Source organism: Neomonachus schauinslandi, chromosome 11, assembly GCF_002201575.2.
Source record: "Neomonachus schauinslandi chromosome 11, ASM220157v2, whole genome shotgun sequence".
NCBI lineage: Eukaryota > Metazoa > Chordata > Mammalia > Carnivora > Phocidae > Neomonachus > Neomonachus schauinslandi.
Genome location: NC_058413.1, coordinates 26,060,740 through 26,084,184, shown reverse-complemented (window position 1 = coordinate 26,084,184; position 23,445 = coordinate 26,060,740). Strand labels below are relative to the sequence as shown.

The window sequence follows — 23,445 nt, the reverse complement described above, 5'->3', positions numbered from 1 at the left end:
ACAAGTTCTTCACACCAGGTCTCCATGCTGCCCATGTTAATTCCTGCATCACCCGCCCCCCACCCCCATCTGTTCTCCACATGACTGCTGGAGACCTGGTTGGTTTACCCCTCCAGCTGTATGTTTGACTTTACTTCCCATTTAATTTGTCCCTTTTCTCATCATCCTTCCCTATCCATCTATTCCTGTAATAGAATATGACTACAGCTGCCATCTTGCAACCACGAGGTAACCTTTATGATTAAAGCCTTGTGCTAAGGATGGCAGAACAGAAAGTTGGAACGAATCCGGAATGAAGACACCACTGGGCCACTGTTATCAGTCCTCAACTGATCTTTGGCTTTTCATAAGAGAAAAATAACCCTTAGCTATTTGCTGCTATTGGGTCTCATCCTGATACATCAAGCTTTAGATAAATGAGTCAAAGACAGGCAGTGGTCTCAAGGGACCTCAGAACCAGAAATGGCCTTCACTCCACAAAAGCATAGGCTGGCCAACTGTTAGATCCCTTCTATGTGTGAATACACATTCTTGCTAATGAAATAACACTTAAGCGTGTTATCAACTAATCAATCACACCTTGGTATGAACAACAGGTCATTCAACATATTAAGAGGATGTGAATTTAGATGAGAGGATAAATAAGCCTGACGTATTCTAAGGAGCAAGAATTGAACGGGGTTGTAGGAGAGATTTGGGGCATTGTGAGTACTGTGGGAACTGAGAGGAGAGGTCAACCAGAAAAGACAAAGAAGCAAAAATGGCAAGGGATCCTGGGACTAACTTTAACTTTCCACATTAACTAGCTTTAAATTATTATTTTATCGGGTAAGTTTATTTTTAAAAAAATCGGTAGGTTGATTTTTTTTTTTTTAAGAAAGGAGAGAAGCATAATAGGATTTGGTAGCCTGATGATTAAAAAAAAAAAAAGCAGGAAAAACTACTTACTCCATTTCAGAACATTTTGACATGTACCAATAGGAAAGCGTCTTCATGGTCCCTGGGGGCAGCTGCTTAACCCCATATATACTTGCCTCTTCCTATAGTTTTCCCTACAATAGTAGTATTCTTGGGGCACCTGGGTGGCTCAGTTGGTTGGGCATCTGCCTTCGGCTTGGGTCGTGATCCCAGGGTCCTGGGATCGAGCCCCATGTTGGGCTCCCTGCTCAGCGGGGAGCCTGAATAAATAAATAAAATCTTAAAAAAAAGAAGCATTCTTGGGGAAAATGGAAGGTAGGGCATATGACAGGATATAGTCAAAGCCAGGAAATAACTTTGAATGGGCCTCTGGCAATAGGACAATGAATATCGATTTCATCTTCCATCCTGACAGCAAAGGCTGATTAATATTAGTTTATGGAAAATAGGCAATTACACAAAATACAGGGTCAGAACCAAAATTCGTTTTTAAAATGTGAGTTTTTGCCACTTGGAGGATTTCATTCCAAACTCTCAATTATATAATTACAAAAAAATCCATGTTTCAGGAAAACATACTTAATCTTAACATAAAACTCATGTCACTTATCACATAGTCAAGTGTATAAAGGAGAAACAAAACAGAAGCAGTATTTACAAATTTAGACTACATGAGACATTGTGAAGACTCTTGTTAATAAACAACACAATATACTTTTACACACTACATTTCAAAAATGATGCATCTGTGAACAATATGATAAAGGTCATAGCATTAAAGACTTTAAATTCAAGGTTGTCATGTTGAAGATTTTAAATTAAATTCAAGGTTGGTAGAGTTGAAGACTAAATGCAAGGTCATAATGATGAAGACTTTAAGTTCAAGGTGGTAGTGATGAAACCTTTAAATTCAAGGATAGATTGTCTAAGAAAGGACAAACAACTAGCATTCAAGCTATTTAGTCAATTAGTTCCCTGTGAGTACAAAATATATAGGAATCGCTAAATGGATTAGCCTAATTACAAATTCTGTTCATTTCTAAATAATTCACAACTGCAAGAAGTCTTTTCACAGAATTATTCACATCGTTCCTCTCTATCCTTGTGTAGGTATTTCTGCTACATTTTTCGATCCTTATTCAAAACAATTCCCTCCCATTTCCATATTTGTAGAAGTATAAAATATTTTGAAACAAAGAAATGTCTGTTCTCTAGCTAGAGAACTATTCTCCCACTGGCTTCTAGAAGAGGGAGAAAGAAAAAGATTCCCATTTCCTCCTCTTCCTCAAAAACACAAAGCAAACCAAAACAATCCAATTCCTAACATGGTGTCGCATAGAACCCAGGGCCCGGAACAATATTTCATGCTAGTTTTCCTGCTATATGCGGAGAGCAATTTAGTTATTTACATTATTGGGAAATCTATTTAACAATTGGATTCATGCCAGTGCTTCCACCAGCAGAGCCTCCCTAAAAAAGGCGAGAGCAGCGGCGTCTTCGAATGGGAACGTCAAAGACTCTCCTCCGTCTCTCTTCCTCATCGTCTTCATCAGACTCGTCCATATCCGCCGAGTCATCCTCGTCGTCGTCTTCCTCCTCCTCCTCTTCTTCCTCTTCCATCTCTTCATATTCATCAGGACCCATCTCCTTGAAAGAGAAAACAATCTTTTGATAAGAACTTCCATCAGTTTTTTTGTACTTATTTTACACAAATTCTCATTTATCTAGAATCTAAACAACTGAACATGCCAAATAGGAATTTTTATGGAGCTGAACTGTGTATTTTCATAAATGCACGTGCTGATGCAAGATTCTAGAATGTATATACATATATCACATGTTTTAAAAGGCTCAATGTGGTTTTAATGGTAAGTCTGTTTCACTAATACAGTACTTACACTTTACATGGTAGTTGATAATTTGTACAAGGCAGCCAACAGACCACTTCTAACAACCCAAGAGAAAATTTTACTGGATTTATTTTAGTGTATTAAGTAACAATTCTTTATTAATCTATATGCTGACAGAAAAGAGGACTCCAAAATATTAATCAGGTATGACCTCTACTGGTAACTTACATGTACTGTCAGGTCTAATAGACTTCTATTGAACTCCTACTATAAAGATCTATCATTTCAACTCAATCACCAGGGGCAGCGTCTACTTGGAAATTAACTTGCTGAAGGCTCTCAGAATAGGGGCAACAGTGAGGTTGAACATCTCATGGAAACTTCAATTCTGCTTAAGCAGTGTCTCTGATAAAGTCTTGACTTCCTCTGCTGTCAATTTTTCTCTCTCATACGTTTGAAGACTCAGTGAGAGGAGTCGCTATATTGCAGAGAGTTCTGAATAGCAAGGAGCACCTAGCTGGTGATGTGGGAACTACTGGGAAACCTGGGATGTGTCAGTAAAAGGCCTTTCTGGCCTCACATATCCAGCACTCACTATGCCTCCAATTTCACCTCTGACCACTGTCCCCCGGCCACGGCCCTCCAGCTACACTGGCTGTTCTTCACACATGCCAAGCATTAGTATGTTTATGTAACATCAGGGTTTCAGGGCCTTTGCACTTACTATTCTTTTGCTTGGAACATCCTTCTGCCACATATATCCACCTGGCTCCCTCTACTTCTTTCAAGTCTTAACTCAAATGTTGCCGAGGCCTTTCCCAACACATCTTTATATTAGAACAACTGAACAGGACACTCCTTATATATCCTTTACTCTGATTTCTCTCCAGAGCACTTATTACTACTTGGTATAACTAGGTAGTGTTTATTTGCTACTCTTGTCTCTTCCAACTAGAATGTAAATTCCAAGGCAGAGGGTTTTTTTGTTTTTTGTTTTTTAATTTCCTCAACTTTCTTCTTTTTTTTTATTGAGGTATAATTGACATACAACATTACATTCATTCGTTCCAAGTGTACAACATGATTTGATATTCATTTGATATTTGTATATATTACAAAATGATCACCACAGTAAGTCCAGTTAACATCCGTCACCATACAGTTACAGAATGTTTTTTTTGTAATGAGAGCTTTTAAGATTTATTCTCTTAGCAACTTTCAAATTTGCAATGCAGTATTCACTATAGTCAGCGTGCTGTACAGTACATCCCCGAAGGCAGATCCTGGCTGTATTGTTCACTGCGTTTCCCCAGCACCTCGTAGGGACTCAATAAATATTTGTTGAGCAAGCAAATTAATTAATGTGGGAGAAAAAAATTGTTCTTTAGGAGTTGTCAAAGGATTGTCACTTAGGATTTATTATAACACTAATAACAGCATTAACAACAATCAGAGAAAATATACATAAATATGACATGATATTCCATTATTTTTATTTTTTGATTTTTTTAAATCTAGGGAATGAAGACTTTAAAATTCAGAAGGTTCAAAAGGGGCAAGGGGGAAGGCTTAGGAAATCCTAAAACATTAAATTCAGGTAGTATGATCATTAGTCATCTTATTGAAGAAGAAAACAGAAAAAAATGTTAAAGAAGTCCGTGTGGCTAAAGAGGGAGACTGCTGATGTCAGATAAAAGTGTACATACAGAAGCAGCAGACGGAAAGAGGCACACACAGATAAGAATGGAAATAAGTAAGCAGCAGGAACCTCTAAAGTGTCCAAAAGCAAACAACAAACCACCTAGAGCAAGAAAAGGCTTAAGAGAAGCCAAAAGTATATTTTGTAGTGACATTCAAAGTATAAAGCAAAACGAAGTATTAAGTACAATAATTATCATATGGTTAGGGCACAAAAAAGGAGAACAATTCAGTTTCCATATCAAGAAAACTAATATTTCAACAGAAAAGGTACAATACAAATACAACACCATACAAATACAATCCCCACTGCCTCTTTCATGTTGATTAGAAGTAAGTCCAGAATTCTCATTTCTTTGTATTGATATCTCATCCTTGAGAGAGAGAGAAACATTTTCCACAAGGCAGGTCAAAATTTTATATGCGTATTTGTGGTTGGGAGGAAATTAAAACTCTAAATAAGTAAGAACATAGTTAAGAGGGTTGAACATGTAATGAGTTTATTATTATAATTTAAAATTATAAATTTAAAAATTGTAAACTTTAAAAAAAGAGTAAGTAAATACTATAAAATTTCTCAGTTTTCATTTCTAACATGATAAATACTGACATAACCCACATCAACAAAAGTTCTTTGGAGTCCTCAACAACTTAAAAGCTTAAAGGAGCCATGAGATCAAAAAGTTTGAGAACTGCTATCCTAAATTAAAGACTACTTTATACCCACCCTAACAAACATTAAAAACAAGTCTCACCAGGATCAAGCTGACCCCATAGTAACTTAACTGCCTGCCCAAACAAACCTCAACATTCTTTACACTTTAGGTCAGGAATATTAGCAATTTTAGGACAAGAAATATTATCAAAGAGAGAGATTTCATAATAATAAAAGAAAGCACTTCATTAAAAAGACATAATCAATCATCCTAAGCATATCTGCATATAATTATAGAGCTTCAACACACATGAAGCATATCTGATAAAATTTAAAAGAGAAATAGACAAAACTGTAATTATGGTTGGAGATTTCAACAATCATCTTTCAGAGAACAAGGACCAAAAAAAAAATATATATATATATATATATATAGAAGACTTGAAAAACTGTCAACCAATTTGAACTTTCATTTATAGGTAATATTCCCTCAATTAGCAGAATATACATTCTTTTCAAATACACAGGGATTAATAATCAAGACAGACCATAATGCTGGGACATAAAACCTTTAAAAGGATTGAAATTACACACAGCGAGTTCTCTAACCATAACAAAATTAGAAATCAGTAAACAAAAGTTAACTGGAAAACCTCCAAATGTTTGAAAATTAACACATTCCTAGAAAACTTACAGATCAAAATTAAATTACAAGGGAAATCCCAGAATATCTTGAATTAAATGTTAATGAAAACAACACATCAAAATTTATGAAATACAGCTAAAATAGTGCTTTAGAGAAAAGAAAGGCCTAAAATTAATAATCTAAACTTCTACCTTAAGAAGCTGGTAAAAAAGCAAATGAATCCCAAAGTAAGTAGGAGGAGAGAAATAAAGAAAACCACAGAAATCAATGAAATAGAAAATCAGGCAACAGTAGAGAAACCCAGTGAAACCCAAAGTTGTTCTTTCAAATGACTAACAAAAGAGATAAACCCCTTAGGTAAACTCATCAAGAGAAGATATAAATTACCATTATTAGGAGCAAAAAAGGACATATGACTATAGTTCTTATGGCCATTAAAAGGATATCAAGGGAATATTATAAATAATTTTATGCCAATAATTCAACATTTAGACAAAATGGACAACTTCCTTGAAAGACACAAATGACCAAAAGTGGAATAAGAAGTAGGAAATATATGAAAGAAATTAAACTATTTCCAACTTTCCCACAGAGAACTCTAGCCCCAGATGGCTTCACTAATGACCTGTATCAAACATTCATGGATGATAACCAATCTCAGACAGAATCTGGACTAGTCAAAAACAGGAGACTGTTACAAGAAGTAACAAATTCCTAGTACTGGAAATACACAGTAGAAAGTATTCCTGCACTGGGAGGGAAACTAAACTTCACTTCCAAACCCAGACGGTAGATCCTTTTCACCAGATATGCAAGCATAATGGCCTAAAGTCTCATATCATCCTCCTCTTTCCAAACTGGGGTTGGGAATGTGTCAGCTCTGGGTCAGACTAATCCTATGTCCATCTTCCCAGGAGCCAGAGGGCCCTTTCTGAACATTCAACACCTACCACTCAGTCACATTCTGGATATATGAGTCATAATTTATTTCTATTGTATAGCAGGAGCCTCATAATTCTCTTTATTCATTTTATAATCCATAAGATTAGGGTACTGCCACTATCATAAAGTAATCCTAAAAGTGAGATTTTAAAATTATACCTAGTTGACTTAGGAAATGATCCCAAAGAGAGATGACTACAAAGAGGATTTAACGGGTAGACTTGCACTTTTAGTAGTCTCTCTCTCTCTAGGACATTTGTTATTATTTTACAAAATTGGGATTTTTAGCAAAAACACTGCAAGAAATTGCTTTTCTAATCTTAATGAAATAAAATAAAGCCTATTTTAACTGGTCTAGTGTGGTGTTTCTCATTAGGCCACAGAATTTTTTTTGGAAACGGTGGAAAAGAGGCTGAACCTTTAAAACCAGTAACCTCTCTACATGATACTATGATGGTGGATACGGGTCATTATACACTTGTCCAAACCCAAAAAACATACAACACCAAGAGTAAACCCTAATGTAGACTATGGACTTGGGGTGCTTATGATGTTCCAATGTAGGTTCATCAACTGTAACAAAAATACCACTCTGGTGGGAGACTGATGATGAGGAAGGAAGTCTGTGCATGCATGGGGGTGGGGGGTATTTGGAAAATTTCTGTACCTTCTGCTCAATTTTCTGTGAATCTAAAACTGCTAAAAAAAAAAATGATATCTATTAAAAACAAACAAAAAAAATCAACAAAAAACAGCTAAACAGAGTAGAGTTATTCTGATTGAAGTGTATAGAGTCTAGCTTACTTATTATCCACCACCCCCACATATTCACATATTTCCTCAGAATCTCTAGGGTTCTCTGGAACACCATTTATAAACCATTTGTCTGGCTAATCAACAAAATCCCTCTGTGGAGTTAATTCTACAAAGCATGGAAATCAGTCCCAGAGGAAAATTTAACTCACCAATCGGGCTATAGACACCCTGAATGTTGGACAAGCCATATGGAATCGGGGAATAGCAACATTAAAGATCTTGTCTTTAAAGTAAAGAAAATGGAAGGTATAGTATCCTTCCATATATCCTGATGTTGTAGAAAATGTGGTACAACTTGTGTATTCATATACCCGACCTGGGCTGATGATTGGAAATTCACCTGCAGAGAAAACAGTAATAAGAAACCAAAGTATAAAACTCAGTTCTTCATTATAGTAAATAAAATATGTCCTCTATGAGATTATATAAACTATGTTAAAGTAAATGCACAATTAGAAAAAAAAATCTAAAGCGCCCCGATAATCGAAATCTTTTAAAAAGCTAACGGTCAAAGACAACCAGAGCTAATGATGACTGAAATCCACAAATAAGAATCTGTGCTACTGATTTTAACATTTCCCCCAAATTTCAAAAAGATGACCAATATGAAATTTATTTTCTCTTTCTGCCCTATGCCTGGTAACCCTACAGAATATGACAGTGAATAATTATCCAGCTAAAAAAAATGATGAACTTAAGAAGCTAACAAGGAACTCAGGTGATCCACAGAATGGAAAATCAATCCCTGAATAACTGTTTGCTGTAATTTTATTTATTTATTTATTTATTATTTTATTTATTTGACAGAGAGAGAGAGACAGCGAGAGAGGGAACACAAGCAGGGGGAGTGGGAGAGGGAGAAGCAGGCTTCCTGCCGAGCAGAGAGCCCCATGTGGGGCTCGATCCCAGGACCCTGGGATCATGACCTGAGCCGAAGGCAGACGCTTAACGACTAAGCCACCCAGGCGCCCCTGTTTGCTGTAATTTTAGAAAAGTTCATGTTTAAGGTACTAAACTAATAGGATAATGATCTTTACACATTATATTTATGAAGCAAAGTACTGGAGTTACAAGAAGCCCAGAATCTATGATATCTTTCACACTGTAAACATAGCTATTAAAAGATACAGTCTTGGAGCGCCTGGGTGGCTCAGATGGTTAAGCGTCCAACTCGTGATTTCGGCTCAGGTCATGATCTCATGGGTGGTAAAATCGAGCCCCATGTCAGGCTCCAGGCTCAGCAGGGCATCTGCTTGAGATTCTCTCTCTCCCTCTGCCCCTCCTCCCAGTCATGCTCTCTCTCTCTCTAATAGATCTTTAAATAAAAATAGTCTTATCCACTAACTACATTGTGCCTTTTCCAAGCTGTATGTCACATATATGCTCTCCAAAATGTCTTAGAGGCACCTGATCTATAAACCCAAATCTTGAGTTACATACATACCAACTACTCCAGGTCCTTGAACTTCTTCTACATCACCTTTAGCATTTGTTATTCTCCAATAGCGACTGTCCAACTGACAAGCCTTCTCAGGAAGTGCATCCTTTGACATTTCAATCCTGGAGAAGGAAATGGGGTGGTAGAGACATAAATCTGACCTGATTTGGTTTCTTTTGCTTAAGAGCTAAATTATTTGGACTAAAGTCTATGTTAACCACCTATTTCTGAAAGTTCTCAAAAATATGGGCCTGATTAGCTTGACTCTCCCACATAAATGCCTTTACCCAATTTGCACACTTGACTTGCCGAGAATCAACAATAGAATGGGGAACATAAAAATGTATGAACACATTGGTGATAATAATTTTTTGCTCTTCAAGTAAAGATCAATGTACGAAATGCTTTCCAGATAAAGTGCAATAAAAAATTTTAGTTTTCTTAAAAAAAATTTTTTTTTTTAAAGATTTTATTTATTTGACAGGGAGAGACACAGCGAGAGAGGGAACACAAGCAGGAGGAAGGGGAGAGGGAGAAGCAGGCTTCCCGCCGAGCAGGGAGCCCGATGTGGGGCTGGATCCCAGGACCCTGGGACCATGACCTGAGCCGAAGGCAGACGCTTAACGACTGAGCCACTCAGGCGCCCCTCTTTAAAAATTTTTATTAAAAAACTGAGACTGAAGACATTTTCCTTTTTTCCATTAACTTCTAGAAAGCTCAAAGAAAAATGTCACCAATCAGTTACTAGGATTACACCTTGACTCTTTCCCAGTACTATTATTTCCCCCCTTTCTCTAGGAATCTGCTGTCTCTTATTTTCTTTTGGAGTACCCTATAAGCAAGTGTCAGTGTTACTATTCTAAGCATGTTTCAATCTTACATAGGATCTGAATTAAACAATTAAAATAACAAACATCTGTACATGTGTAACTGGACATATCAAAGGCTGCATATAATACCAAAATCCTAGGATGCTCCCTGGTTAGTATACATAGCAAAAATAATTCCAGTATGTATATATGCATATATATGTATTTTTTAAATATCTGTAATATATCATAAATTATATAAAAATATATCTAAAAACAAAGTATTCTTAATATTTTAAAGCAATGAGTTATCTTTATGTCATCGCACAGAGTATTAAAGTGAATTTAATATTTGTTTTTTATTTAACCAAATTCAATGCTTAACACCATGCCTAATATACAGGCAGCACCGATAAATATTTATTAGAGTTTTAATCAATATAGACAGCCTAAGTGAAATTTAAAACGCATGGTTTTATCTTGAACAATTTGATAGCTTCTAAATGCAACTCTTATAGACAGCTTTCATGATGATTATAACTTAGTGTCCGCCTCACGAAGTACCTGGCACAATTCTTTAAACACAGTACATTTGCAAGAAATAACTTAAGTAACTTGGAGGTTACTATAAACTCAAGGTACTAGATTATACTAGATTATAAAATTATACTTTATAAAATTATGTAGTATTATACTAGATGATAAAAAATTTTGTTATCCACCTTCCTCCACACCTCGGCAAAAAGCTGTCTTTCAAAATATGTCTGATGGACCATGTCAAAGGGGGCTACACCAACACATTGACAGGCTGTACCCCATTTACATCTCTCACCTGATTCGGTATGTGAAGAAGTAGTGGGGCGGGTGGACAGAGCTAAGTTCTGGCAGAAACGATGTAGAAACTGAAACGGTAATGTCCCCAGTTGTTGCCACACACTCTGGATCATGAACATATCTAGATAATTTTAAAACATTAAACATTTTTTAAATCAACTAACTTCAAGTCTATAAGATAAAAGATTTCAAGATACAATGCAAAGTAGCTTATATTTTACCTTACGATCAAAAATTTAAACCATATTTGGGAACTTAAAGGTATAGTCCTATGATGCTTAGAAGAAAATTATAAATTACAAGCAAACTAGAAAAACTTGGAAGACTTCAGACCAGTAATGACAGCATCAAGGCTCAATGATCAGTGGTTCGAATAATGATTCAGCAATTAAACTGGAAACTAAAAAGAGCTTATCTCAGTTTTCAGAGCCAGGAAACTTTTGGGACATCTGAAAACAGTGGCTCTGACAATAAAATGTGTTGGTATGTTTTTCTAGAGACCTCTAATTTATAATTAATCTATCATTTCTGCCAACCAGGCTACTGTGAACCAATATGACCTCTAATACTATCTATAATACCTGCATGTTTCATTTATAGATGATATATAATATTTGCCAAGAGTTAACAGTTACTGACTTGCTATTCATGATAAATCCATTAACTGGCAAACAGTCTTTTTCCCCCCAAAAAAGAAACTATGTATAAAAAGAAACTATACCATAGAGCTATAACTTCGAAATAAAAATCAATTTATTCTCTGGATCCTTCAAGATAAGAAAAATACTGGCTATTCAAGTGTTTGAATGTGGCTTTAAAGTGGGACTAACACAGTGGCACTTAAGATAATGAGAGGTTCTGTTATTAACCTTCTTTGAAACTTCATCTCAAGATGTGTAACTAATGTTTTTTTCTGATTTACAATCATTTTAGTCCTGAGTGAAATACCTGAAAATTTGGTCTCTGATGATTGGGAAACCACCCGATACAACATTGCTGACATAAGAAGTAAACCAGTCAGTAAAAGTAGCACCTATAAACCAGGAAGGGGTGGGGAAGAAGAAAAGGACAAATAATTTTTGTAAAATCTATACAGGAAACAATGATAATTTCTCTATGCTTAAGATACGAGATCAAAACTAGAAACACTTATAATTCTACTAGTCCATTATCAGGTCAATTTCTATTCTCAATTCTATCCATCTCATTCCCAACTACCTTGCTAGGGAACCCTCCATCTACCTTCAAACTACTTTTTACATTTATAATTAAATAACAGATTTAAATTTTATTTTGTGCTGGTACAAGAATGAAAAGCCTTCTTCTGTCTGTAATTTCTAGAACATACGGAACAAAGGAGATACACATACAGCTATGTCTAGGAAGAAACTACAGGAAAAATATCAGCACCTATCCTCAGACAATCAGGGTATATACCCTTGGCCCAGGTACCTCCTGACTCATGCATAAAATTCTGGCAGAAGCCAGGCTCAGCCTGGGCATCTAACAGGGGTATGGCACTGTACAGTTCTGGGCATCAAACCAATCCCAAAGTAGTCTAGTTGTACCACAGCAGATTCAAATGCAGAGTGGTTCTCCATATTCTCAGTGACCAGCTCAAAGTCCAGTCCAGACCAGACCACACATTCGTGATCTAGTGAGTGGATCACTGGACAAGTATTTACATGAATTATGTTTACCCCTTCTAGGTAAAACAACATAACTTTCTCAGACCCCCACATCTATTATTAATACAATCAGTGCCCAGCAATATTAGTCCCTGAATCAATGTTATTCACTGAATTTCTCTGTAATGTTGTTTCTATTAACACAGTTCTCACACTCTGCCATGCTGAACATTGGAGCTAAATTTATAGTATTTACTTATTACTCTATTTAGGGAATAATAGAAGATACAATTTAAGCTTGGGTCTTAGGGTTTATAGCTTTAAAATTTTAAAGGCATCAACCGAGAGAAGGTAAGCTACAATAGTTGGCTCTTTTCTCAACATCTACTAATGAATGGCCAATTCTAATCCTTTAATTATTGAATGTTCTATTTAAATGATTACCTACCATCTATCTACTCTGAACAAGATACTAAAGAGGCACATGAATAAGGTCATTAAAATTCATAGAAGCTACAATTTTGTTTTTAAAACTAGTGAGTTCCCTATAAAGTTTAAAACATCATTTTGTATATTTCATGGAATAAAATGTTACAGTAAAAAAACCACAAATTTTTCATGGTTTACATAAAAATGAAATTGGCATGGTGTATTTTAAGGTACCTTAATTTATAATAATACACACCCAAGTGTGTGTTCTTTAAAATGAGGACAGTCTTTTCTATGCAGTCTTCACCACTCAACCTACCTGAACACAGATTCTAGTTTTTTCAAATATCTATTAATAATTCACTGAATACCAGGAGATTCCATCTTGTGTTTTACCAAAAATTCCAAGAGTGTCAAACTTCGTTGAATCAAGCCGGATTTTTATACATCCCGAGGTAGTTTACCTTTTAAAGTAAGCCTGTTATCTTGCCGTCTCTTTGGTAGCACTAGGGTTTTATCAAGGCAGCTTAAAGGAAGCCACTTTCTTGTCTCTCCTCCCAGCACTAACATCCCATTTCACCTCTCCTCCCTCAGTGCATCTCAAATCTTTTGCTTTGCTCTCTTATTCCAGGAGAAATCCCAGCTACCAGAACTGTATTCATCAGATCTTAGAACCCTGCTGTAGCGGTGGGGCCTTCCACACCATGTCAGACCAGCACCAAACCAAGAGTGAGAAACTCACAGAGCTTAGCTGGATGAACAGCAAAGGGGTGAGCTGCAATTGCAAACAAACTGGATCGTTCTCAAAATCCTATGAGAGGGGCGCCTGGGTGGCTCAGTTGGTTGGGCGACTGCCTTCGGCTCAGGTCATGATCCTGGAGTCCCGGGATCGAGTCCCGCATCGGGCTCCCTGCTCGGCAGGGGGTCTGCTTCTCCCTCTGACCCTCCTCCCTCTCATGCTCTCTGTCTCTAATTCTCTCTCTCTCAAATAAATAAATAAAATCTTAAAAAAAAAAAAAAATCCTACGAGAAATACCTTGGAAGGCCAAGAAAAAGTAGTTGAGCCAAAGAGTTCATGGAGCCCAGTTTACACTGGTCTCTGAAGACTGCTGTTCTCAGATCTCTAGTGATTTATCAGTATTTTCCCAGCATCGGCACCACAAACTTTATAGGTATAAAGTTGTTTTATCTATCTGTCTCCAATTATGTATTAACATGATTGATGGAAAATGCATGCAATGTGTAAGGTAACTATATACATACTCATAGTAATTCTATTCATTCTTCTGTTCTACAGCAAAGTCCTAAGAGCACAAGATTATATAGGGCATGGCTTTTTTTCCAAGTAGAAAACAAATTCACACAAAGTACAAGCGCTATTCAAATGAGAGCCTAGATACAGTATTTTATAAACCAGCAAACTTTAAGAAAGACAAGTATAAATTGCCAGCTGATCAAGTAACTGCAAAATTTTTACCAATTTAATTTTTTTAACCAGGAAGAAGAAAGGAAAAGGAAGACTATTTTTTCTCCTACCTATGATAAACATGTCAATAGCAGCTGGATTCCGAGCCATTTGGTCCTAGGTGAGAAAAAGAATATTGTAATTGAGAAAAAGACATTTTACTTAATTTCTCATTGTTCATTATCTGTATCCTTCCCTGGAGACAAGGCAGAATAGATAAAAATAACAAGTGCTCTAACCAACACTCGGACATTACTCATACTTTTCAGTCCCTGCTCTTATGATTTCTATATTTAGGTCCTTTCTAAAAAGAAGAGTGCCAGGCACTTCTCAATAACAGTTAAAACACTTATGTACCGCGATTACTGTTACAGCGAACTAAAAAATTACCCTTTAGTTAGGAAGTAAAGGTAAGATGATATATATGCCTATTAAGAAAGGGCTTTAGATTCGGAGTCAAGAGACCTGAACAATTCTAGGTTGGTCACTTCTCTCACTAAGCCCTCATCCTACAATCTTACAGAGGTATCAAGTAAAAAATGAGCTAAAATGCATGAAAATATTTAGGAAAAAAATAAAACTATGGAAGCTCTTTAAATATTTTCAATGTTATATGGAGTCACATGTCTCGGGTATCTATGATTTTCTATTTTAAATTCCTCTTTTAAGTTAAAAGTTCACATTTTGGCAAAAATGAAGCCAGAAGATCTACAACTGAGAAATTACAAAGAACTGAAGAAATAAGAATGAAACCAAATACCACATTTTCTGTGATCATATTTAAATCTTAACAAAAGCCTCCTAAAAATGGATCCACACTTCAGCAACTCAACTATGTAATGAAGAGTTTAAAAAGTTTCTATTGCAGGGCGCCTGGGTGGCTCAGTTGGTTAAGCGACTGCCTTCGGCTCAGGTCATGATCCCAGGGTCCTGGGATCGAGTGCCGCATCGGGCTCCCGGCTCAGCAGGAAGCCTGCTTCTCCCTCTCCCACTCCCCCTGCTTGTGTTCCTGCTCTTGCTGTCTCTGTCTCTGTCAAATAAATAAATAAAATCTTTAAAAAAAAAAAAAAAAAGTTTCTATTGCACTCGGAACTTGAGTCAAATGATGTTCAAAAGCTAAATTTTTTAAGTTAGAAATGTATATTAGAATTACTTCAACATATCGCTTTAGTTTTTCTTCAACTTAAATTGCCTTAACACATATCACAGCCTTCCCTCTGTGTGCACAATGGTTTGCATTGTTTGTCCACAGGTAAAATTTTCCTTTGGCATTCCATAATGTCAGAATATTATGACTGAATATTAGCCCTCTAATTAGATGGGTCTATAATCAAATGGTATAATGCTCTATGCCCATTCTACAGCAATGAAAACTCCTACTGCACACATTTATACACTCATCAGAACATATCTTATAGCTGCATTTAAACACCCTTCCTACTTACTGGACATTGGTAAAAAACTTCATTTTTGTTTCGGCCCTCCGCAGCTTCCACTGCTATGTACTGACTCAAACCAGTATGTATGCAAAAAGTTAAAGGGAGACAGTATTTCAGTCCCTGTCTCTGCTGGAAGCCTCCAGCGGCTGTATCGACGTCTAACAAATCCTCCGAACGATAGTGATTGGACAGCGCCATACTTCCCAACAACCTGAGAGCACAGACAAAAATTTAATCAATTTCAGTGCCAAACAAACAGCTGTGCTTCATCTTTTTGATGAATGATAATTTCCTACTGACAGCTTTATAAGAACTGATTAACATGTCAATCACCAAAAACATTACAATTTCTTTACATTCAAACTCGAGTGGAAAGATTCTGATTTAAATTAAAAGCCTAAATGTCTAAAATGTCTAAAAAGCCTTTTTAAAAGAAAAATAGTTACTGCTTTCAAAACTGTCTTGCCGGGATATACTGATTTGCTAGTGTTTTGCTATATATACATGTGCGACTATTTTAAAGTTTAGAGCGGTAAAACTCTGATACCTTTATCTTGATACAACTTTCAGCTTATCCTATCCTCCCAGACAATATTAATGTAAATCAATCTAAACCTTGCCCAAATTTTCATAAACTTGGGATGCATGGGGTCTAAACTGATCTCATTGCATATACATGAGAACAGAGGTATTGGTCCTTGATGGAAGGAATCCTTGATGATAGGATTCCTATCCTAAAGTCTCACTGTTTAGACTGTGGATAGATATAAATCCCTGCGTAGAAATTATGACCTGGGGGCGCCTGGGTGGCTCAGTCGTTAAGCGTCTGCCTTTCGCTCGGGTCATGATCCCAGGGTCCGGGGATCGAGCCCCGCATTGGGCTCCCTGCTCAGCGGGGAGCCTGCTTCTCCCTCTCACACTCCCTCTGCTTGTGTTCCCTCTCTTGCTGTCTCTGTCAAATAAATAAAATCTTAAAAAAAAGAAAGAAAGAAAGAAAGAAATTATGACCTGTTTGTCATGTCAATTCTGGGCAACTCTTTTAATAAAGTTCTCTCTTATTTGCTCTTGAAATATGACAAATTTTCAATTTTTGTCAAGTTTCAGTTCAATAGGGAAAAAAAGACTAGAAAAAAACAGCTAGTAATTTAGGCTTATCTCATCCTAACTGCCCAATATTTGATTTCTGCATACTACCTTATAATCTCAGTATGATCACCCTGTACTCACTCAACCCTGATCTAAAATGGTAACAAGGCCTCATATGATTCTTCACACACAAAGAGACACCACGTTCCATTAAGAACAATGCAAAGTTCTCCCTAAGTTCTTATGAACATTTCATAAGTGCAACGTCTCTGAAATAGCTTAATTTCATAAAAGAACAAAAGGAGTAGGCCCAAAGTACATAGCTTTCAACACTGTGAATGAATTTGACAGCTACTGTATGTCTGCTTTTGCCAAAAGGTTCCACAATGAGTACTTCCTCTTAAAAACAGGCCACTCAGTTACAAGCTATGCCTGAATAGGACAAAAATCTATTTTCTTTAGTGTATGTAGCTCTGAATAAATTATTGCTTTTTACATGTATGGTACACAGAATTTACATCAAGCTCTCCAAAACAATTTACCTGGCCTATAATAGGATAAAGACCTCAAGGGTTCTGAACAGTTTTAGTTAAAATATACTCGCACACACACCCACCCTATATACCACAGCATGCACCCCAACCCCAACCAGACTTCATTTTAAGTATAAAGATGCATTGATAAAAATGCTGTTTTTATGAGACATATTTATTTTGGGAAAATCAAATTCAAGCAATAGATTCTGTCTTTTGGATTCTTATAAGGAAGAAGAGGGAATTCCTATACTCCTTTAATCTGTTAAGAGTAACTACAAATTGTATTTGTTTATTTTCATTCTGGGAAATGACGTGTGTCACTAAAAATAACTCAAATGGCAAACATTCTTACCCAGGAACCACTAACTTCTGCCCATTGTGGATACGATACGAACATCGATAATCATCAGGAAGCTTGCAACCAATCTGAGCTTCCACAGCATCTAGGTCTTCCTCTCGAGCACCCTCTGCAAATGCACAAAAAAGCAAATTATGAAGAAACAATAAGCCTTATAGCTAAGGAGAAATACAATCTGCTGCTAGCCAGTGAAACAATCTTAGAGCAAGTGAATTCTGTCCAAATTGTACTGCTGAAATATAGAGAAATAAATTGAAAATGCAGAGCAACATTTCACTTTGGCTTGGCTCTGACATTTGAAGCATTGAGAAGGAAATTCCTCAGTTTCCTCTCAACAGGGAAAACACTGGCACTCAGTAAAATATGGAAAAGTATGCAGGAGGGAGATGCATTGTAATTATTTCACATTACAATGCAAGGGTATACCTCATTTTTCTTAATCTAAACACTCACATTTAAAACACACTCTCTATTAAAAAAAACTCCCCAGAAGTTCTCTAAATTGATGTTGTTCAAGAGTCTTGACATTGTCTCTTAATGAGAAATATAGGACATAGGTAGGTATAGATTCATACTGTAGGGAAGCCACTAACTTAAATCCAATTTTGCATGTTTGTCAGCTTGCCATCTATTCCAGCTTTAAAAAGCAGGAAGTGATTACAAATACCAAAAGAAGAGATTCATTTCCAGTAATGGTTCACCAGGTGGTTGGAGCAAACCTCTTGCCGAGAACTGGAAAAGCGGAACAACAGAAAATTGGTTTCAAGGCTTTTGGAGAACCTCAAAGACAGTGAGAACTGGGGGAGAGAGGCAGTCACAAGAATTGGGAAACTGAAAGGTTAGCCAGGCCTTTGGAGCAAGCCTGTCTTGGAGGCAATTGCCAATTCTGAAAGCAGACCTGTGGCTGAGAAGCTGAGCAAAACTTACAGCAGCAGTACAGAGAGAATTTTCCAAAATCGATGAAACCATCAAACCATAGATTGAAGAAGCACTATAAACCCTGTGGAGAATAGTTATAAAGAAAATCATATCGGGGCGCCTGGGTGGCTCAGTCGTTAAGCATCTGCCTTTGGCTCAGGTCAGGATCCCAGGGTCCTGGGATCGAGCCCCGCGTCGGGCTCCCCCTGCTCAGCGGGAAGCCTGCTTCTCCCTCTCCCACTCCCTCTGCTTGTGTTCCCTCTCTCACTGTGTCTCTCTCTGTCAAATAAATAAATTAAAAAAAAGAAAGAAAAGAAAATTGTATCTAGGCACATTATTGGGAAACCGCTGAAAATCAAAGACAAAGAGAAATCTTAAAAGGAGCCAAAGAAGGGGAAAAGCCATACAGTCACTTTGAAAGGAACAACAATAAGACTAACAGCTACATTCTCAACAGAAACAATAGAAGGCAGAAGAAGGATAGCTTCAAAGTGGTAAAAAAAAAAAAAAAAAAAACCTGTTGGGGCGCCTGGGTGGCTCAGTCATTAAGCACCTGCCTTCGGCTCAGGTCATGATCCCAGGGTCCTGAGATCGAGCCCCACGTCGGGCTCCCTGCTCTCCCTGCTCGGCAGGAATCCTGCTTCTCCCTCTGCCTCTTCCCTCTGCTCATGCTCTCTCTCTCTCAAACAATCTTTAAAAAAAAAGTTATTAAAAAAAAAACCCCTGTTGACTAGAATTCTATATCCACTGAATATATACTTCAAAAGGGTAGATAAATACATTTTTGAACAACAAAAAAAATCTGAAAAAATTCAGCAGTAGTAATCCCTCATTTAAAAAAAATACTAAAAGGAATTCTTCAGGTAGAAGAAAAATGATCCCAGATGAAAGCATGAAGATGCAGGAAGAAATGAAGAACAATGAGAAAAGGTAAAAATGGAGGTAAATCTAAAATAAAATTGAATATATAAAATAATAATAATGTTTTCAGGGATAGAAAATACGTTCAAAATTCAAATCACAAAAACTATAGTGTGAAAGGCAAGAGGGTGATAATTGAGTATTCTAAGGTTCTTTTATTGACCAGGAAGTGGTAAAAATAAAAATTTACAAGAGATTTTAATTAAGTCAGAGATGCATCATTTAATCTCTAGGGTAAATCACTAAAAATGATAAATAAGAAAGGGAGGTAGAGAATAAAAGATAATTAAGAAGAACAGAAAAAAAGGAACACTTGCTCAGGAGCACAAATAAAAAAAAAATAAGAACACAGTATATTGGGGTGCCCGGGTGGCTAAGTCGTTAAGTGTCTGCTTTCGGCTCAGGTCCTGTGGGATCAAGCCCTGCATCGGGCTCCCTGCTCAGCAGGAAGCCTGCTTCTCCCTCTCCCTCTCCCCCTGCCTGTGTTCACTCTCCCACTGTCACTCTCTGTCAAATAAATAAATAAAATCTTTACAAAAAATTTTAAAAAAGAACACAGTATATTTAAACTCAAATACATTAGTAATTACATTAAATACAAATAAATGAAATAATCTAATATTAGAAGACTGACCAGATAAAAAACACAATCATGTACAAGAGGCACATCTTAGAGATGTAGATATGTAAAAGAAAGTTAAAATAGCTGTACTAAAATCACTAAAATAGACCTTAAGGTACACAGCATTATCAGAGGTAATGGAAGATTTTTTAAAATGGCAAAAAAGGTGCACCTAATAACCCAACTTCAAAATATATTTTTTAAAATAACAGAATTAAAATGGAAAAAAGATGTATCCACAACCATAGTTATTAGTTTTCTATTGCTATACTCTTAGCAGCTTAAAACAACATGTATTTATTATCCCATAGTTTCTGAAGGTAAGAAGTCTGGGCATGACTGAACTGGATCCTCTGCTCGGGTCTCCCACAGGCTAAAAACACCATGTCAACTGTGGCTGCTATCGCAGGTTATGCATCTTATGCTTGGGGTCCTCATCCAAGTTCACTGGTTATTGTCAGAATTCATTTCCTTGCAGTCGCACAACTGGGGCCCTCAGCTCCTAGAAACTACCTGCCATTCTCTATCACCTGGCCCTGAGCATAACATGCCAGTTTGCTTATTCAAAGCCAACAGGAAAGACCCATGCTTCAAAATCTGTCTGTCTTCTGGAAGGGCCCAGTTTTTAAGGGCTCACCTGATTAGGTCAGGCCTGTTCAGGGTAATTTCCCTTTTGATTAATGATTAACTCAAATTCAACTAATTTGGGACCTTAATTACATCTGCAAAGCCCATTCACCTTTGTCATCTATTACCTAATAACAAGACTGAAATCAATTATATCCACAGTACCACTCACACTCAAAGGAAGGCTATTATTATACCAGGCATGTACAGCGAGGGTAGGAATCTTTGGAGCTATCTCATAATTCTGCCTACCACACTGATAAGTTTTAACATACCTCTCTCAGTAACTAATAGAACAAGTGGACAACAAAAAACAAATAAAATAAAATAAAATAAAATCAGTAAGAGTACAAAAGATTTGAACAAGACTAACATTTTTTGCCTAAATTATATACATAGTACGGAATCCACCAATTGCAAAATATACATTCTTTTCAAGTGTACAAGGAACATTTACCAAGAGAGATTATATGCTGGACCAGAGAACAAATCACAACAAATTTCAAATGACTGAACTTATATAGAGTATATTCTCTGATCCCAGCAGAACTAAAGTATAAATTATATTAAGAAAATTACAAAAAAAACCCCAAATATTTGGAAATCTAGCAATACATCTCTATATAAACCTGTGAGTCAAAGAAGAAATCAAAAGAAATCAGAAAATATTTTGAACTGCATGTTAATGAAAATACAACATATTAAAACTTATGAGATAAAGCTAAAGCTATGCTTAGAGGGAAATTTTCAATTAGCAATAATCGCGCCTCGGATAAACCTCATTGGCTACGATACTGCCACTGCGCAAAGCTTAGAGGGAAATTTATAGCAAAAGCTATTGAAGAAAACAAAGCCTAAAAATTTATGATCTAATCATCTCAAGTCAAGGAAAATGCCACAGTAAACTCAGAAAGAATCAGAGAAATTAATGAAATAATAAGAAATGAATATAGAGAGAACTGACAAAGGCTAAGCCAGTTCTTTGAAAAGGCTAGTAAGATTAACCCCTACCAGCATGTGACTCTCGATCTCAAGGTTGTGAGTTCAAGCCCCACATTGGGTGTAGAGATTACTTAAAATAAAATCTTAAAAAATAAATTAGTAAATAAACAAATAAAATTTTACCTAATTTACGTGTTCTTTTTTCCTAATTATCAAACTTGGGAAAATTCCCAAGAAGTCCACCAATCCTCAATAAACACTCCTAAAAATAAAAATTTCACAATTTCTTTCTGGATCTCACTCGCAACAGGGCCATGGCTAAGGACACAAGTATCAGCCTCGCTGCACAGCTTGCCAGAAGCCGTGAGTCAGCCTGCTCCCATCAGAAGACTGGAAGCAAGTCACCCATCTACTTCATGGCTCAGGTTTTGCACTGGAGAAATTGAAAATAAAGCATCTGCCCCTGTTTTATTTTAAAAAAAAAAAAAAAAAGAAAGAAAAAAAAAGATTAACCCCTACCTAGTAAGACTGATAAAAAAATAACAGAAAAAGCACACGAGAGGCGACTAGGTGGCTCAGTTGTTAAGTGTCTGCCTTCGGCTCAGGTCATGATCCCAGGGTCCTGGAATCGAGCCCCGCATCGGGCTCCCTGCTCTGCGGGAAGCCTGCTTCTCCCTCTCCCACTCCCCCTGCTTGTGTTCCCTCTCTCGCTGTGTTTCTCTGTCAAATAAATAAATAACATCTCTAAAAAAAAGAAAAAGCACAAACAATATCAGAAATGGAAAGGTGAAATCACTACAGATCCAACAAGCACTGCAAAGGTAAATGGATATTATAAAAAACTTCACAGCAATGTACTGGAATATGTAAATAAAGTGGACAATTTCCTAGAAAAATACTCAAGTTTACATAAGAATAAGTAGAAAATCTGAATAGTCCTATATCTAATAAAGAAACTGCATCTTTAACTTAAAACCTTCCCACAATGAAAACTCCAGAATTGAATGGCTTCACTGGTGCATTCTATGAATAATTTAAGCAAGAAATAATATCAAGCTTACGTAAACTCTTCCAGAGAACAGAAAAAGAAGTAACACTTCCTGACTTGTTTTATAAAGCCAGCATCATCTTGATACCAAAACCTGACAAGAACATTTTTAAGATGGAAAAATTACAGGCCAAAGTTTCTCATGAACATAGATGTAAAAATCCCAATCAAATACTAGCATATCAAATCCAACATTCAAAAAGGATATTACAGGGTGCCTTGGAGGCTCAGATGGTTAAGCGACTGCCTTCGGCTCAGGTCATGATCCCAGGGTCCTTGGATCGAGTCCCACATCAGGCTCCCTGCTAGGCGGGGAGCCTGCTTCTCCCTCTGCCTCTGCCTCTCTCTCTCTCTCTCTCTGACTCTCATGAATAAATAAACATTTAAAAAAAAAAAAGGAGGGCGCCTGGGTGGCTCAGTTGGTTAAGTGACTGCCTTCGGCTCAGGTCATGATCCTGGAGTCCCAGGATCGAGTCCCGCATCGGGCTCCCTGCTCAGCAGGGAGTCTGCTTCTCCCTCTGACCCTCCCCCCTCTCATGCTCTCTCTCTCTGTCTCATTCTCTCTCTCAAATAAATAAATAAAATCTTAAAAAAAAAAAAATTAAAAAAAAAAAAAAAAGGATATTACAGCCAAAGTGCCAAAGTTAACTTTATTCCAGAAATGCAAAGTTGGTTTAATATTCAGAAAAAAATCAATGAATGCAATTTGGGACATTAACAGAATGAAGTAGGAAAATCATGTGATAATCACAAGGTTGGAAAGTCACTTGACAAAAATTCAAGGATCCATTTAAAACACAAAAACAAAAACCCTCTCCAC

General features: G+C 36.8%; 1 protein-coding gene and 1 pseudogene across 3 annotated transcripts in view; both read right to left on the bottom strand.

Annotated features, from left to right (window-relative positions):
* Window positions 1–1,393: 1,393 nt before the first annotated feature.
* FBXO3 (F-box protein 3) overlaps window positions 1,394–23,445 on the bottom strand; it is a 33,261-nt gene continuing 11,209 nt past the window's right edge. For 2 of the 3 annotated variants that reach the window (XM_021685348.1, XM_044919315.1), the window contains exons 4-11: window positions 17,542–17,656; window positions 15,574–15,778; window positions 14,200–14,245; window positions 11,555–11,639; window positions 10,605–10,727; window positions 8,970–9,085; window positions 7,675–7,865; window positions 1,394–2,565 (exon numbers count right to left, since the gene is read on the bottom strand). In XM_021685348.1, the coding sequence (XP_021541023.1) occupies window positions 2,389–2,565; window positions 7,675–7,865; window positions 8,970–9,085; window positions 10,605–10,727; window positions 11,555–11,639; window positions 14,200–14,245; window positions 15,574–15,778; window positions 17,542–17,656 (1,058 nt within the window). In that variant the 3' untranslated portion in view covers window positions 1,394–2,388. Of the gene's footprint in view, window positions 2,566–3,960; window positions 4,921–7,674; window positions 7,866–8,969; window positions 9,086–10,604; window positions 10,728–11,554; window positions 11,640–14,199; window positions 14,246–15,573; window positions 15,779–17,541; window positions 17,657–23,445 lie in introns of those variants that run through there. The other variant, XM_021685349.1, reaches the window with a different exon arrangement.
* LOC123326356 lies at window positions 21,317–21,447 on the bottom strand (annotated as a pseudogene).